Below are 16,896 nucleotides of genomic sequence, written 5' to 3' on the forward strand. Positions count from 1 at the left end.
GTCACTGGTATCATACTGGTGTCACACTGGTCATACTGGTGTCACACTGGTGATACTGGGAGGGGTCACTGGTGATACTGGGAGGGGTCACTGGTGATACTGGTGTCACACTGGTGATACTGGGAGGGGTTACTGGTGTCACACTGGTGATACTGGGAGGGGTCACTGGTGTCATACTGGTGTCTTACTGGTGATACTGGGAGGGGTCACTGATGTCATACTGGTGCCATACTGGTGTCATACTGGCCATACTGGTGACACTGGTGTCACTGTGTCCCCCCAGTACCGTTATGGCCCCGCTGGTCGCCGCCCTCCCCAGTTTGGTGCTGCTGGTGACGCTGCCCCCAGGTACTGGGAGGGACTGGGAGGGAACTGGTTTATACTGGGATGGAACAGGATGGGACTGGGAGGGACTGGGAGGGACTGGGGAGGACTGAGATGGGACTGGGATGGACTGGGGGGGACTGGGAGGGAACTGGGTTATACTGGGATGGAACGGGATGGGACTGGGAGGGACTGGGGAGGACTGAGATGGGACTGGGATGGACTGGGGGGGACTAGGAGGGACTGGGATGGACTGGGGGGGACTGGGAGGGAACTGGGTTATACTGGGCCATACTGGCCTATACTGGGCCCCATAGACCCCCCAAACCCCATTGATAGACCTATAGACCCCAAACCCCATTATGAGACCCCATAAACCCCCAGAATCCCATTATGAGACCCCATAGACCCCCAGAACCCTGTTCATTGAACCCCATATCCCCATTATGAGACCCCATAGACCCCCCAGAACCCTCTTTATAGACCCCTCAGAACCCCATTGATAGATCCCATAGACCCCCATATCCCCATTATGAGACCCCATAGATCCCCATATCCCCATCATAAGCCCCCATAGACCCCCAGAACCCCTTTGATAGACTCCCCATATCCCCATTATGAGACCCCATAGACCCCCAGAATCCCATTATGAGACCCCATAGACCCCCTAGAGCCCCATTATAAGACCCCATAGCCCTCTATAACCCTGTTTATTGAACCCCATATCCCATTATAAGACCCCATAGACCCCCCAAACCCCATTATAAGACCCCATAGACCCCCAGAACTCCATTGATAGACCCAATAAAACCCAATTATAAGCCCCCATAGACCCCCATATCCCCATCATAAGCCCCCATAGACCCCCATATCCCCATCATAAGACCCCATAGACCCCCAGAACCCCATTATGAGTCTCCATAGACCCCCCCAACCCCATTATTAGACCCCCATATCCCCATTATGAGGCCCCATAGCTCCTCCAAACCCCATTATGAGACCCCATAGATCCCCAAAACCCCATTATAAAATCCCATAGACCCCCATATCCCCATTATAAGACCCCATAGACCCTCAGAGTCCCATTATTAGATCCCCCAGAGCCCCATTATTGGACCCCATAGACCCCCATATCCCCACTATGAGACCCCATAGACCCCCAGAACCCTGGTCATTGAACCCCATATCCCCATTATGAGACCCCATAGACCCCCAGAACCCTGTTCATTGAACCCCATATCCCCATTATGAGACCCCATAGACCCCCCATATCCCCATTAAGAGGCCCCATAGCTCCTCCAAACCCCATTATGAGACCAAATAGACCCCCAGAACCCCATTGATAGACCCCCCATATCCCCATTATGACACCCCATAGACCCTCCCAACCCCATTATGAGACCCCATAGACCCCCAGAACCCTGTTCATTGAACCCCATATCCCCATTATGAGACCCCATAGACCCCCAGAACCCCATTATGAGACCCCATAGACCCCCCCAACCCCATTATGAGACCCCATAGACCCCCAGAACCCTGTTCATTGAACCCCATATCCCCATTATGAGACCCCATAGACCCCCCGTATCTCCATTAAGAGGCCCCATAGGTCCTCCAAACCCCATTATGAGACCCCATAGACCCCCAGAACCCCATTATTAGACCCCCTATATCCCCGGTATTAGACTCCATAGCTCCTCCATACCCCACTATTAGACCCCATAGATCCCCAGAACCCCATTATGAGACCCCATAGACCCCCTAGAGCACCATTATGAGACCCCATAGACCCCCAGAACCACACTGATAGACCCCATAGAACCCCATTATGAGACCCCATAGCTCCTCCATATCCCACTATAAGCCCCCATAGACCCCCCATATCCCCATCATAAGCCCCCATAGACCCCCCCAACCCCATTATGAGACCCCCCATATCCCCATTATTAGACCCCATAGACCCCCCATATCCCCATCATAAGCCCCCATAGACCCCCCATATCCCCATCATAAGCCCCCATAGACCCCCCCAACCCCATTATGAGACCCCCCATATCCCCATTATTAGACCCCATAGCTCCTCCAAACCCCATTATGAGACCCCATAGACCCCCATATCCCCACTATAAGACCCCATAGGGCCCCCAGAACCCCATTATGAGTCTCCATAGACCCCTCAACCGTATTATGAGAACCCCCTTATCCCATTATTAGACCCCATAGCTCCTCCATACCCCACTATAAGCCCCCATAGACCCCCATATCCCCACTATAAGCCCCCATAGACCCCCATATCCCCACTATAAGACCCCATAGACCCCCAGAACCCCATTATGAGTCTCCATAGACCTCTCAACCATATTATAAGAGCCCCCATATCCCATTATTGGACCCCATAGCTCCTCCAAACCCCACTATAAGCCCCCCTAGACCCCCCATATCCCCATTATAAGCCCCCATAGCTCCTCCAAACCCCATTATAAGACCCAATAACCCCCCCAAACCCCATTATAACCCCCCATACCCCCCCATTCCAGGCTCATTCGGGGGCCCCTGGGCCGCCTGGCTCCCCCCGTCCATCTCTGGCCTCTCGGGCTCCTGCGTCTCCATCCGCTGCCGCTTCTCGTTCCCCGAGGAGCTGCGTCCCCCCAGCATCCACGGCCTCTGGTTCTTCGGGAGCCCGTACCCCAAAAACTACCCCCCGGTGGTGGCTCGGTCGCGGGGGGGCCGCGTGCACGAGTCGTTTTCGGGGCGCGCGCAGCTGGTGGGGGACCCGGCGCTGGGCGACTGTTCCCTGGAGCTGCGGCCGCTCGGCCCCGAGCTGGCCGGGAAATACTATTTCCGGGGGGATTTAGGGGGTTACAACCAGTTCAGCTTCTCCGAACACACCGAGTTGGACGTGTGGGGTGAGTTTGGGGGGGCCCGGACGCCTGGGTCCAATTTGGGGGCTCCCGGACGCCTGGGTCCCTTTTTACAGGGCTTAGAAGGGCACCCGGACGCCTGGGTCCCTTTTTATGAGAATTGCAGAGAGAGTCCCGGACGCCTGGGTCCCTTTTCAGGAGGTGGTCCCGGACACCTGGGTCCAATTTTGGGGCTCCCGGACGCCTGGGTCCCTTTTTATGGGGGTTAGAAGGGCACCCGGACGCCTGGGTCCCTTTTTATGGGAGTTGAGGGGAGAGTCCCGGACGCCTGGGTCCCTTTTCAGGAGGTGGTCCCGGACGCCTGGGTCCAATTTTGGGGCTCCCGGATGCCTGGGTCCCTTTTTACGGGAGGTGGGAAGTTACCCGGACGCCTGGGTCCCTTTTTATGAGAATTGCAGAGAGAGTCCCGGACGCCTGGGTCCCTTTTCAGGAGGTGGTCCCGGACGCCTGGGTCCAATTTTGGGGCTCCCGGACGCCTGGGTCCCTTTTTACAGGGCTTAGAAGGGCACCCGGACGCCTGGGTCCCTTTTTATGAGAATTGCAGAGAGAGTCCCGGACGCCTGGGTCCCTTTTCAGGAGGTGGTCCCGGACACCTGGGTCCAATTTTGGGGCTCCCGGACGCCTGGGTCCCTTTTTATGGGGGTTAGAAGGGCACCCGGACGCCTGGGTCCCTTTTTATGGGAGTTGAGGGGAGAGTCCCGGACGCCTGGGTCCCTTTTCAGGAGGTGGTCCCGGACGCCTGGGTCCAATTTTGGGGCTCCCGGATGCCTGGGTCCCTTTTTACGGGGGATGGGAAATCACCCGGACGCCTGGGTCCCTTTTTAGGGAGGTTAGAAGGGCGCCCGGACGCCTGGGTCCCTTTTCAGGATGGGGTCCCGGACGCCTGGGTCCCTTTTTAGGGAGTTCAGGAGGGTGTCCCGGACACCTGGGTCCAATTTTGGGGCTCCCGGACGCCTGGGTCCATTTTTATGGGGGTTGGGAAGTCACCCGGACGCCTGGGTCCCTTTTCAGGATGGGGTCCCGAATGCCTGGGTCCGTCCCTGGGGCACTCCTGGGTCCCTCCCTGGGTCCCTCCTGGGTCCCTTGGGGCACTCCTGGGTCCCTCCCTGGGGCACTCCTGGGTCCCTATGAGAATGGCATCCCTGGGGCACTCCTGGGTCCCTCCTGAACTCCTGGGGCACTCCTGGGTCCCTATGTGAATGGCATCCCTGGGGCACTCCTGGGTCCCTCACCCCCTCTCCCCCCCCCCCCCCAAATGGCCCCGCCCTGTCCGTCCCCGCGGAGCTGGTCCCCGGGGCACTCCTGGGTCCCTCCGTGGGGCACTCCTGGGTCCCTCCGTGGGGCACTCCTGGGTCCCTCCGTGGGGCACTCCTGGGTCCCTGAGGCACTCCTGGGTCCCTATGTGAATGGCATCCCGGACTCCTGGGTCCCTCCCTTGGGGCACTCCTGGGTCCTTCCTGGGGCACTCCTGGGTCCCTCTCAGAACTCCCGTGTCCCTGGGGCACTCCTGGGTCCCTCCCGTGTCCCTTGGGGCACTCCTGGGTCCCTCCCTGGGGCACTCCTGGGTCCCTATGAGAATGGCATCCCTGGGGCACTCCTGGGTCCCTCCTGAACTCGTCCCTGGGGCACTCCTGGGTCCCTATGTGAATGGCATCCCGGACTCCTGGGTCCGTTGGGGCACTCCTGGGTCCGTTGGGGCACTCCTGGGTCCCTCCCTGGGGCACTCCTGGGTCCCTCACCCCCTCTCCCCACCCCCCCCCCCAGATGGCCCCGCCCTGTCCGTCCCCGCGGAGCTGGTGGCGGGCACGGAGGCGGAACTCGAGTGCCGTGTCCCCGATAACTGCCCCGAGTGGCGCCCGCGGCTCAGCTGGGAAGGGGCCGAGGAGCTGCTCGAAGGTTCCGCCCGGGAGCGGCGCCGCGACGAGGACGGAGCGGCCAGCGTGTGGTCCGTGCTGCGCTTCCGGCCGCGCCGCCGCCACGGGGGGGCGCGGGTCACGTGCCGCGTCACGGCGGGAAACGGGACCCTGGGCTGGGCCGCCAACGCCACGCTGGACGTGCAGTGTGAGCGCCGGACGCCTGGGTCCCTCCCGGACGCCTGGGTCCCTGGGGCACTCCTGGGTCCCCTCCCGAACGCCTGGGTCCCTGGGGCACTCCGGGGTCCCTCCTGAGCTCCTGGGTCCCTCCCCGAACGCCTGGGTCCCTCCCGGACGCCTGGGTCCCTGGGGAACGCCTGGGTCCCTCCCGAACGCCTGGGTCCCTCCTGAGCTCCTGAGTCCCCTCCCAGACATCTGTGTCCCTCCCGAACGCCTGGGTCCCTGGGGCACTCCTGGGTCCCTCCCGGACTCCTGGGTCCCTTCCCAGACATCTGAGTCAGTCCCGGACGCCTGGGTCCCTCCCGGACGCCTGGGTCCCCGGGGAACTCCTGGGTCCCTGGGGCACTCCGGGGTCCCTCCTGAGCTCCTGGGTCCCTCCCGAACGCCTGGGTCCCTGGGGCACTCCTGGGTCCCTCCCGAACGCCTGGGTCCCTGGGGCACTCCTGGGTCCCTTCCTGAACGCCTGGGTTCCTCCTGAGCTCTTGAGTCCCTTCCCGAACGCCTGGGTCCCTCCCGAACGCCTGGGTCCCTCCTGAGCTCGAGTCCCCTCCCGAATGCCTGGGTCCCCTCCCGAATGCCTGGGTCCCCTCCCGAACGCCTGGGTCCCTCCTGAACGCCTGGGTCCCCTCCCAGACATCTGAGTCAGTCCCGGACGCCTGGGTCCCTTCAGGACTCCTGGGTCCCTCCCGAGCGCCTGGGTCCCTCCCGAGCGCCTGGGTCCCTGGGGCACTCCGGGGTCCCCTCCCGAACGCCTGGGTCCCTGGGGAACGCCTGGGTCCCCTCCCAGACATCTGAGTCCCTCCTGGACTCCTGGGTCCCTGGGGAACGCCTGGGTCCTTCCTGAGCACTTGAGTCCCCTCCCGGACGCCTGGGTCCCCTCCCAGACACCTGGGTCTCTCCCCGAACTCCTGGGTCCCCTCCCGAACTCCTGGGTCCCCCCCGAACTCCTGGGTCCCTCCAACCTCCTGTATCCCCCCAAACCCCTATATCCCCAAACTCCTGGGTCCTTTGGGGAACTCCTGGGTCCCCCCCGAACTCCTGGGTCCCTCCCTGAACTCCTGGGTCCCTCCCCGAACTCCTAGGTCCCCCAACCCCTATATCCCCAAACCCCTGTCTCCCTCCCGAACTCCTGGGTCCCCCCCGAACTCCTGGGTCCCTTTCCCCCCACAGACGAGCCGCAGGTCCTATCCGTCTCGGGCCCGGGGGAGGTGCTGGAGGGCTCCGCGGTGGTGCTGAGCTGCGAGGCCGAGGGGCGGCCGCCCCCCCTGCTCGCGTGGTTCCGCGGCCCCGCGGTGCTGCAGGAGGAGCCGTCGGCCGCCGCGCTGCGCCTGTTGCTGCCGCGGGTACAGCCGGACGACGCCGGGACCTACAGCTGCGTGGCCGAGAACCGGCACGGCCGCCACAACCGCAGCGTGGAGCTGCACGTGGCCTGTGAGCACCGGGGGGCATGCCTGGGTCCCTTTTGGGGCATGCCTGGGTCCCTTCTCCAGAGGGTACTCCTGGGTCTGGTTGCTGGGGGAACCCCCCTTTGGGGCATGCCTGGGTCCCTTCTTGGGGCATGCCTGGGTCCCTTCTCCAGGAGACACTCCTGGGTCCCTTCTCCAGGAGACACTCCTGGGTCCCTTCTCTAGGGGGCACTCCTGGGTTCCCTTCTTGGGGCATGCCTGGGTCCCTTGGCTGGGGCACTCCTGGGTCCCTTTTGGGGAATGCCTGGGTCCCTTATCCAGGGTACACTCTTGGGTCTGGTTGTGGGGGGAATCCCCCTTTGGGGCATGCCTGGGTCCCATTTGGGGCATGCCTGGGTCCCTTGGCTGGGGGGTACTCCTGGGTCCCTTTTGGGGCATGCCTGGGTCCCTTGTCCAGAGGGTACTCCTGAGTCCAGTTGTTGGGGGGATCCCCTTTTGGGGCACTCCTGGGTCTCTTCTTTAGGGGGCATGCCTGGGTCCTTTCTTGGGGCATGCCTGCGTTCCTTCTTGGGGCATGCCTGGGTCCCTTGTCCAGGGATACTCCTGGGTCCAGTTGTTGGGGGATCACTTCTTGGGGCACTCCTGGGTTCCTTCTCTAGCAGATACTCCTGGGTCCCATTTGGGGCATGCCTGGGTCCCTTGGCTGGGGGCACTCCTGGTTCCCTTGGCTGGGGGCACTCCTGGGTCCCTTCTTGGGGCATGCCTGGGTGCCTTGTCCAGGGATACTCCTGGGGTACTCCTGGGTCCCTTTTGGGGCATGCCTGGGTCCCTTGTCCAGAGGGTACTCCTGAGTCCAGTTGTTGGGGGGATCCCCTTTTGGGGCACTCCTGGGTCCCTTCTTTAGGGGGCATGCCTGGGTCCCTTCTTGGGGCATGCCTGCGTTCCTTCTTGGGGCATGCCTGGGTCCCTTGTCCAGGGATACTCCTGGGGTACTCCTGGGTCCCTTTTGGGGCATGCCTGGGTCCCTTGTCCAGAGGGTACTCCTGAGTCCAGTTGTTGGGGGGATCCCCTTTTGGGACACTCCTGGGTCCCTTCTTGGGGCATGCCTGGGTCCCTTCTCTAGGGGGCACTCCTGGGTCCCTTTTGGGGCATGCCTGGGTCCCTTCTTGGGGCACTCCTGGGTCCCTCCCAAACTCCTGGGTCCCCCAAACCCATGTTACCCCCGAACTCCTGGGTCCCTCCCGAACTCCTGGGTCCCCCCGAACTCCTGGGTCCCCCCCTGACCCCCTCTCTCTCCCCTCCCCCCAGACGCCCCCCGCCCCCCCACGCTGAACGGGACCCTGTGGGTCGTGGCCGGGGAGCCCCTGAACTCCTGGGTCCCCCCGAACTCCTGGGTCCCTCCCGAACTCCTAGGTCCCCCCTAAACTATTAGTTCCCGAACTCCTGGGTCCCTCCCGAACTCCTGGGTCCCCCCAAACTCCTGGGTCCCCCAAACCCATGTTACCCCCGAACTCCTGGGTCCCCCCTGAACTCCTGGGTCCCCCAAACCCATGTTACCCCCGATCTCCTGGGTCCCCCCGAACTCCTGGGTCCCCCCCCCTAAACCTTTTGTTCCCAAACTCCTGGGTCCCTCCCGAACTCCTGGGTCCCCCCTAAAGCATTAGCTCCCGAACTCCTGGGTCCCCCTGCTAAACCATTAGTTCCCGAACTCCTGGGTCCCTCCCGAACTCCTGGGTCCCTCCCGAACTCCTGGGTCCCCCCTGACTCTCTCCCCTCTCCCCCCAGACGCCCCCCGCCCCCCCACGCTGAACGGGACCCTGTGGGTCGTGGCCGGGGAGCCCTTGACCTTGACCTGCGGCGCCTCGGCGCACCCGCTGCCCATCGTGTCGGTGTCGCGGGGGCGCCGCCTGTTGGCCGTGGCCGTGTACGAGCCCCAGGTGACCTTGACCTTGGGGGCGGCGCGGCCCGAGGACGGGGGGGAGTATCTGTGCCGCGCCGAGAACCAGCACGGCCAGAGCAGCCGCGTCTTCAATGTCAGCGTGCAGTGTGAGTCGGGGGGGAGTGCCTATGGGGTGCCTATGGGGGTCTGTGGGGTGTCTATGGGGGTCTATGGGGTGCCTAAGGGGGGTATTGAGGTCCCTAAGGGGGTTTAAGGGGGGTATTGTGGTCCCTATGGGGGGGTATTGGGGTGTCTATGGGGGTCTATGGGGTCCCTAAGGGGGTATTGGGGTCCCTAATGGGGGTATTGGGGTCCCTAAGGGAGTCTATGGGGGGTATTGGGTTTCCTAAGGGGGTCTATGGGGGGTATTGGGGTTCCTAAGGGGGTCTATGGGGTCCCTAAGGGAGTCTATGGGGGTTATTGGGGGTCTATGGGGTCCCTATGGGGGTCTATGGAGTCCCTAAGGGGGGTATTGGGGTCCCTAATGGGGGTCTATGGGGTCCCTATGGGGGTCTATGGGGTCCCTAAGGGGGTATTGGGGTCCCTAATGGGGGTATTGGGGTCCCTAAGGGAGTCTATGGGGGTTATTGGGGGTCTATGGGGTCCCTATGGGGGTCTATGGAGTCCCTAAGGGGGGTATTGGGGTCCCTAATGGGGGTCTATGGGGTCCCTATGGGGGTCTATGGGGTCCCTAAGGGGGTATTGGGGTCCCTAATGGGGGTATTGGGGTCCCTAAGGGAGTCTATGGGGGTTATTGGGGGTCTATGGGGTCCCTATGGGGGTCTATGGAGTCCCTAAGGGGGGTATTGGGGTCCCTAATGGGGGTCTATGGGGGTCTATGGGGTGTCTAAGGGGGGTATTGGGGTCCCTAAGGGGGTCTATGGGGGGCATTTGGGTCCTTAAGGGGTCCGTATGGGGGTCTATGGGGTCCCTAAGGGGGTTTAAGGGGGGTATTGGGGTCCCTAAGGGGGTCTAAGGGGGGGATTTGCGTCCTTAAGGGGGTCCTATGGGGGTCTAAGGGGTCCCTAAGGGGGTTTAAGGGGGGTATTGGGGTCCCTAAGGGGGTCTATGGGGGGTATTGGAGTCCCTAAGGGGGGTATTGGGGTCCCTAAGGGGGTCTAAGGGAGGTATTGGGGTCTCTAAGGGGGTCTATGGAGTCCCTAATGGGGGTATTGGAGTCCCTAATGGGGGTATTGGGGTCCCTAAGGGAGTCTATGGGGGGTATTGGGTTTCCTAAGGGGGTCTATGGGGGGTATTGGGGTTCCTAAGGGGGTCTATGGGGTCCCTAAGGGAGTCTATGGGGGTTATTGGGGGTCTATGGGGTCCCTATGGGGGTCTATGGAGTCCCTATGGGGGTCTATGGAGTTCCTAAGGGGGGTCTATGGGGGTCTCCAGGGTCCCTAAGGGGGTCTATGGAGTCCCTAATGGGTGTATTGGGGTCCCTATGGGGGTCTAAGGGGGGCATTTGGGTCCCTAAGGGGGTCTATGGGGGGTATTGGGGTCCTTAAGGGGGGTATTGGGGTCCCTATGGGGGTCTAAGGGGGGCATTTGGGTCCTTAAGGGGGGTATTGGGGTCCCTAAGGGGGTCATTGGGGTCCCTAAGGGGGTCTGTGGGGGGTATTGGGGTCCCTATGGGGGTCTAAGGGGTTTATTGGGGTCCCTAAGGGGTTATCTGGGGGGGTCATGGGTTATCTATGGTGCTTATTAGTGACTAAAATAGGGGTGACATTTGGGGGTGTCCCCCCCAAAAGTGACACCCCCCTCCCCCAAAAAGTCCCCCCCATCCTCCTGCCCGAGTCGCGCTGCACCCCGGGGGGGGAGGGGGCGCGATGCGTCTGCTCGGCCTCGGCGTCCCCCGAACCCGCCGTCACCTTCGAGCTCCCGTCGCGCAACGTCACCGTCACCGAGGGCCACCGCGACTTCACCGTCACCACCCCCGGCCGCGGCGCCGCCGGCGTCGTCACCGTCACCGGCGTCCTGACCCTCCGCGGGACCCTCGACCCCCGATTGGCCGTCGTTTGCTCCGCCCACAACCCCCACGGGAGCGTCCGGCAGCAGCTGCGATTCCACCACCCGGGTACGGTGACGGTGACGCTGGCGGGAACGGTGGCGCCCCCTCCCCCCCCCATCCCCGGGGTCGGTTATGAGGCGTGGGAATTCTTCCCGGCCTTTTCCCACGCCCCATTGAGCATTTGGTGGGCCGTGGGAATTCTTCCTGGGATTTTCCCACACTCCATTGAGCCCTTTACAGGACGTGGGAATTTTCCCCAGGGTTTTCCCACGCCCCATTGAGCATTTGGTGGGCCGTGGGAATTCTTCCTGGGATTTTCCCACACTCCATTGAGCCCTTTGTGGGGCGTGGGAATTCTTCCCGGCCTTTTCCCACGCCTCACCAAATGCTCAATGGGGCATGGGAATTCTTCCCAGCCTTTTCCCATGCCCCATTGAGCCTTTTGTGGGCCATGGGAATTCTTCCTGGGATTTTCCCACGCCCCATTGAACATTTGGTGGGGCGTGGGAATTCTTCCCGGCTTTTTCTCATGCCCATTGAGCCCTTTGCGGGCCGTGGGAATTATTTGTGGGATTTTCCCACACTCCATTGAGCCCTTTGCAGGGCGTGGGAATTATTCCCAGAGTTTTCCCACGCCCCATTGAGCCTTTTGCAGGGCGTGGGAATTCTTCCTGGGATTTTCCCACGCCCCATTGAGCCCTTTGCAGGGCATGGGAATTTTTCCCAGGGTTTTCCCACGCCCCATTGACCTCTTAGGGGGGCTTAATTGCCCCCAAATTACTAATTTACCCCCCGCCATGTTAATTGCCCCCCCCCCCACCCCCAATTTCCCCCCTATTTTTTGGGGGGGGCACATGCAAGTCCCACCCTCAATCCCACACATAGTGGGGGGCTCTAATTGCCCCCCACTATTTCATTTACCCCCCCCAGGGCATAATCCCCCCCGCCCCGGGGTTTATTTGCCCCCATCAAGGTGGGATTTCACCCCCAAATCCCCTCCCAGCCCCTATGGGGGGAGGGTTTATTACCCCAGGGGGGTGTTATTGCCCCCTCAGGGGGGTTATTGCCCCCCGTGACCCCCCATTTTCCCCCCAGGGGGGCTGGTTTGGGCCAAGGTGGGGCCGGTTGGGGCCGTCGTCGCCTTCGCCATCGTCATCGCCCTCGTCTGCTACCTCAGCCAGAGCCGCCGCAAGTGAGACACGCCCCCCCGGGCTGGCCCCGCCCACCGGGGGACACGCCCACTGGGGGGACACGCCCACTAGGGGGACCACACCCACGGGGGGCGGGGCCATCCGGGGGTTTGGGGGGGAACCCAGCCAATGGGAAGGGAACACACCCAATGGTGCCCAAATCCTATGGGAGAGGCCACGCCCCCGCCTCGGGAGGTCACGCCCCCCCTCGGGAGACCACGCCCCCTCGAGGCCACGCCCCCAAGGCCACGCCCTCTTGGGACCACACCCATAGGAGACCACACCCCAGCCATGCCCACATGGAGGCCCCGCCCCCCCAATTGGCCACGCCCCCCTAGGGTGGGGAGGGGGGGGACTGAGGCATGGGGTGGGGTCAAAGGTCAGCGTGTGACCCTTGACCTTTGACCTGATGCAGGAAGGCGGCGGGAAGCCCAGAGGTGACCCCGGTGCCACCCCCGGCCGGGGGGGGCGGAACCTGAACATGAAGGGCGACCCCCATTGCCGGTAATGGGGGGATATGGGGGGTAATGGGGGGATATGGGGGGACATGGGGACATTGGGGACATGGGGGGATGTGGGGACATGGGGACACATGGGAGTTATGGGGATATGGGGACAATGGGGGGACATGGGGGGATATGGGGATGGAGGGGACATTTGGTACATGGGGATATGGGGGATAATGGGGGGACATGGGGGGACACCTGGGGGGTAATGGGGGGATATGGGGGATAATGGGGGGGACATGGGGACAATGGGGATGATGGGGGGACATGGGAACACATGGGAGTTATGGGGATATGGGGACAATGGGGGGACATGGGGGGATATGGGGATGGAGGGGACATTTGGTACATGGCGATATGGGGGATAATGGGGGAAATGGGGGGACACATGGGGGTTATGGGGACATGGGGGGACATGGGGATATGGGGAATAATGGGGGGACAAGGGGACCTTTGGGACATGGGGACACATGGGAGATAATGGGGGGACATAGGGGCAGGGGGATATGGGGACACATAGGGGATAATGGGGGGACATGGGGGTTATGGGGACATAGGGACTTGGGGGGATATGGGGGATAATGGGGGGATATGGGGGTCAATGGGGACATGGGGTTATGGGGGGCAGTGGGGACAATGGGGAACATGGGGATGTATGGGACATGAAGATATGGGGATAATGGGGGGACATTGGGGTCAATGGGGACATGAGGATATGAGGGGGCAGGGGGGGACATATGGGGACATATGGGGGATAAAGGGGAGACATTGGGGTCAATGGGGACAATGGGGGGACAGGGTGGACATTTGGGACATGGGGATATGGGGACACTGGGGAATAATGAGGGGACATTGGGGTCAATGGGGACAATGAGGGGGCAGGGGGGACATGGGGACATATGGGGGATAATGGGGGGGACATTGGGGTCAATGGGGACATGGGGATATGGGGACAGTGGGGGATAATGGGGGGACATTGGGGTCAATGGGGATAATGGGGAGACATTGGGGTCAATGGGGACACTGGGGTCAATGGGGACAGTGGGGGGACAATGGGGACAATGGGGAATAATGGGGGGACATTGGGGTCAATGGGGACACTGGGGTCAATGGGGACAGTGGGGGATAATCGGGGGACACTGGGGTCAATGGGGACAATGGGGATAAAGGGGAGACATTGGGGTCAATGGGGACAATGGGGGGACAGGGTGGACATTTGGGACATGGGGATATGGGGACACTGGGGAATAATGGGGGGACATTGGGGTCAATGGGGACGTGGGGATATGGGGGGGCGGGGGGGGACATGGGGACATATGGGGATATGGGGCTGTATAGGGGATAATGGGGGGACATTGGGGATAATGGGAGGACATTGGGGTCAATGGGGACACTGGAGGATAATGGGGGGACATTGGGGTCAATGGGGACAATGGGGGGACAGGGGGGGACATGGGGACATATGGGGTTATGGGGCTATATAGGGGATAATGGGGGGACATGAGGTCAATGGGGACACTGGGGAATAATGGGGGGACACTGGGGTCAATGGGGACACTGGGGTCAATGGGGAGACACTGGGGTCAATGGGGGATAATGGGGGGACACTGGGGGTCAATGGGGACACTGGGGGTCAATGAGGACACTGGAGTCAATGGGGGATAATGGGGGGACACTGGGGGTCAATGGGGACATTGGGGGCAATGGGGTGACCCCTTGTCCCCCCCCTTTGTCCCCAGCGCCGCTGGTTGGGCGGAGCCGTCGGGCGCTGGGCGCTGGGGGTGGGGGAGGGGTCGGGGACCCCCCCTGAACCTGCCCCTCCCCCCCCTCACCAAACCCACCCGGGGACCCCCCGACGACCCCCCCGAATACGCCGAGATCCGCGTCAAGTGACCACGCCCACCCCCAAGACCACGCCCACCGCATCCTGGCCCCGCCCACAACCTCCTGGCCCCGCCCACAACCTCCTGGCCCCGCCCCCCATTGATGGGAACGCCCATTGATGGAAACGCCCATTGAGGCTTCAGGCTCCACCCACTGTTGCTCTGGCCACGCCCATTGGTTGCTATGTCCTGCCCCACTGGCCACGCCCACCACTCCCTGGCCACGCCCACAGCTTCCTGGCCCCGCCCCCCATTGATAGGAACGCCCATTGATGGAAATGCCCATTGAGGCTTCAGGCTCCGCCCACTGGTGCTCTGGCCATGCCCATTGGTTGCTGAGCCCCACCCCCCCACACCCCATTGGCCACATGGGAAGAGGCTCCGCCCACATTCCAAGCCCCACCCACCTCCATCTCAGCCACACTTCCTGTTGCTTTGGCCCCGCCCCCTTGTGGCCCCGCCTCCCGTGGCCCCACCCCCACATTTATTTATTACCCCCCCACTAATTAACCCCCTTAATGACCTCCCGTGACCTTTGACCCCCCAATAAACGGAAGTTCCCGAGGCCACGCCCACCTGTGGGGGGAGGGGCTGAAGGGGGCGGGGCTCCAGGGTGGGGGAGGAGTCTATAGGGCCCCCCCAGGATGTATATGGGGGGTCTATAGGTGCCCCCTGGGTGCTATGGGGACTTATAGGAGCCCCTATAGGGGCTCTACTGGGTGCTATAGGGGGCCCTATAGGGGCTGTGTCAGGTGCTATAGGGGGCGCCATAGGGTCCCCCCGGTCGCTATAGGGGCTCTGCTGGGTCCTATAGAGCCCCTCCTGTTTCTATAGGGGCTCGTCTGGGTCCTATAGGGGCTGCTATGGGTTCTATAGGGGCTGTTACGGGTTCTATAGGGTCCCCCCCAGCTCTTATAGGGGCTCATCTGGGTCCTATAGAGCCCCTCCTGTTCCTATAGGGGTTCGTCTGGAGCCTATAGGGCCTGTTCTGGTTTCTATAGGATCCCCCCCCCAGGTCCTATAGAGACTCAGCTGGGTCCTATAGGGCCCCTTGTGTTCCTATAGGGGCTCTTCCGGATTCTATAGGGTGCTCTATGTATGTATGGGGACTCATCTGGGTTCTATAGTGGCTCTGCTGGCTTCTATAGGGTCCACCCAGCTCCTATAGGGGCTCATCCGGATTCTATAGGGTCCGTCCCCCTTTCTATAGGGGCCGTTCCGGTCTCCATAGGGTCCCCCCCAGCTCCTATAGGGGCCCATCCAATTCCTATAGGGGCTCTTCTGGTTCTATAGGGGCTCTACCAGTCTCTATAGGGTTCCCCCCCTATTTCTATAGGGGCTCATCTGGGTCCTATAGGGACCCCCGAGTTCCTATAAGGGGCATTTGTGGGGTTCTATAGGGTCCCCTCCGTTTCTATAGGGGCTTTTTTGATCTCTATATGGGTGTCCCCCATTTCTATAGGACCCATTCCAGCCTCTATAGGGTCCCCCCAGTTCCTATAGGGGCCCATCCAATTCCTATAGGGGGCTCTTCTGGTCTCTATAGGGGCTTTTCTGGTTCTATAGGGGCTCTTCCAGTCCCTATAGGGTTCCCCCCTATTTCTATAGGGGCTCATCTGGGTTCTATAGGGGCTCATCTGGGTCCTATAGGGACCCCCGAGTTCCTATAAGGGGCACTTGTGGGTTCTATAGGGTCCCCCCCGTTTCTATAGGGGCTTTTTTGATCTCTATAGGGTGTCCCCCATTTCTATAGGACCCATTCCAGCCTCTATAGGGTCCCCCCAGTTCCTATAGGGGCCCATCCAATTCCTATAGGGGGCTCTTCTGGTCTCTATAGGGGCTTTTCTGGTTCTATAGGGGCTCTTCCAGTCCCTATAGGGTTCCCCCCTATTTCTATAGGGGCTCATCTGGGTTCTATAGGGGCTCATCTGGGTCCTATAGGGACCCCTGAGTTCCTATAGGGGGCTCTTGTGGGTTCTATAGGGTCCCCCCTGTTTCTATAGGGGCTTTTTTGATCTCTATAGGGTGTCCCCCATTTCTATAGGACCCATTCCAGCCTCTATAGGGTCCCCCCCAGTTCCTATAGGGGCCCATCCAATTCCTATAGGGGCTCTTCTGGTCTCCATAGGGGCTTTTCCGGTTCTATAGGGGCTCTTCCAGTCCCTATAGGGTTCCCCCCTATTTCTATAGGGGCTCATCTGGGTCCTACAGGGACCCCTGAGTTCCTATAGGGGGCTTTTGTGGGTTCTATAGGGACCCCTCCCATTTCTATAGGGGCCCATCTGGGTCCTTTGGGGACCCCCCCAGCTCCTCCAGGGGCTTTTCCCGTTCCTATAGGGGCCCTTCCGGTTCCTATAGGGCGCACTTCCGGTCTCTATAGGGTCCGCCCTCCATTCTTCTAGCGCCTCATCCGGGTCCTCTTCCGGGTTCTTTAAACCCCTCCCCCTTCCCCCCCTTGACGTCAAACCCCCTCCCCGATACCGGAAGTGACGCAGCAATGGCGCGGTAAAAAGGGGCCGGTAAACCGGAAGCCACGCCCACTTCCGGCGCCGCGCCCTCGCCCCTCCCCCCTCCCTTCCCCCTCCCCTTCCCCCCCCTCCCCCCTCCCCCCCCCCCTCCCGGT

The 16,896-nt window shown here is 61.5% G+C and overlaps 1 protein-coding gene across 1 annotated transcript; it reads left to right on the plus strand.

The window, feature by feature from the left end:
- Positions 1-290: 290 nt before the first annotated feature.
- Positions 291-12,363, plus strand: MAG (myelin associated glycoprotein; the record flags this gene model as incomplete). The annotated part of the gene is made up of 8 exons (XM_080361542.1): positions 291-348; positions 2,862-3,230; positions 5,010-5,306; positions 6,509-6,769; positions 8,530-8,666; positions 10,562-10,760; positions 11,790-11,886; positions 12,300-12,363. The coding sequence occupies 8 exons, from the start codon at positions 291-293 to the stop codon at positions 12,361-12,363; spliced, it is 1,482 nt and encodes a 493-aa protein (XP_080217668.1).
- Positions 12,364-16,896: the final 4,533 nt, after the last annotated feature.

This window comes from Nesoenas mayeri, assembly GCF_963082525.1.
Source record: "Nesoenas mayeri genome assembly, chromosome: 33".
Lineage (NCBI taxonomy): Eukaryota > Metazoa > Chordata > Aves > Columbiformes > Columbidae > Nesoenas > Nesoenas mayeri.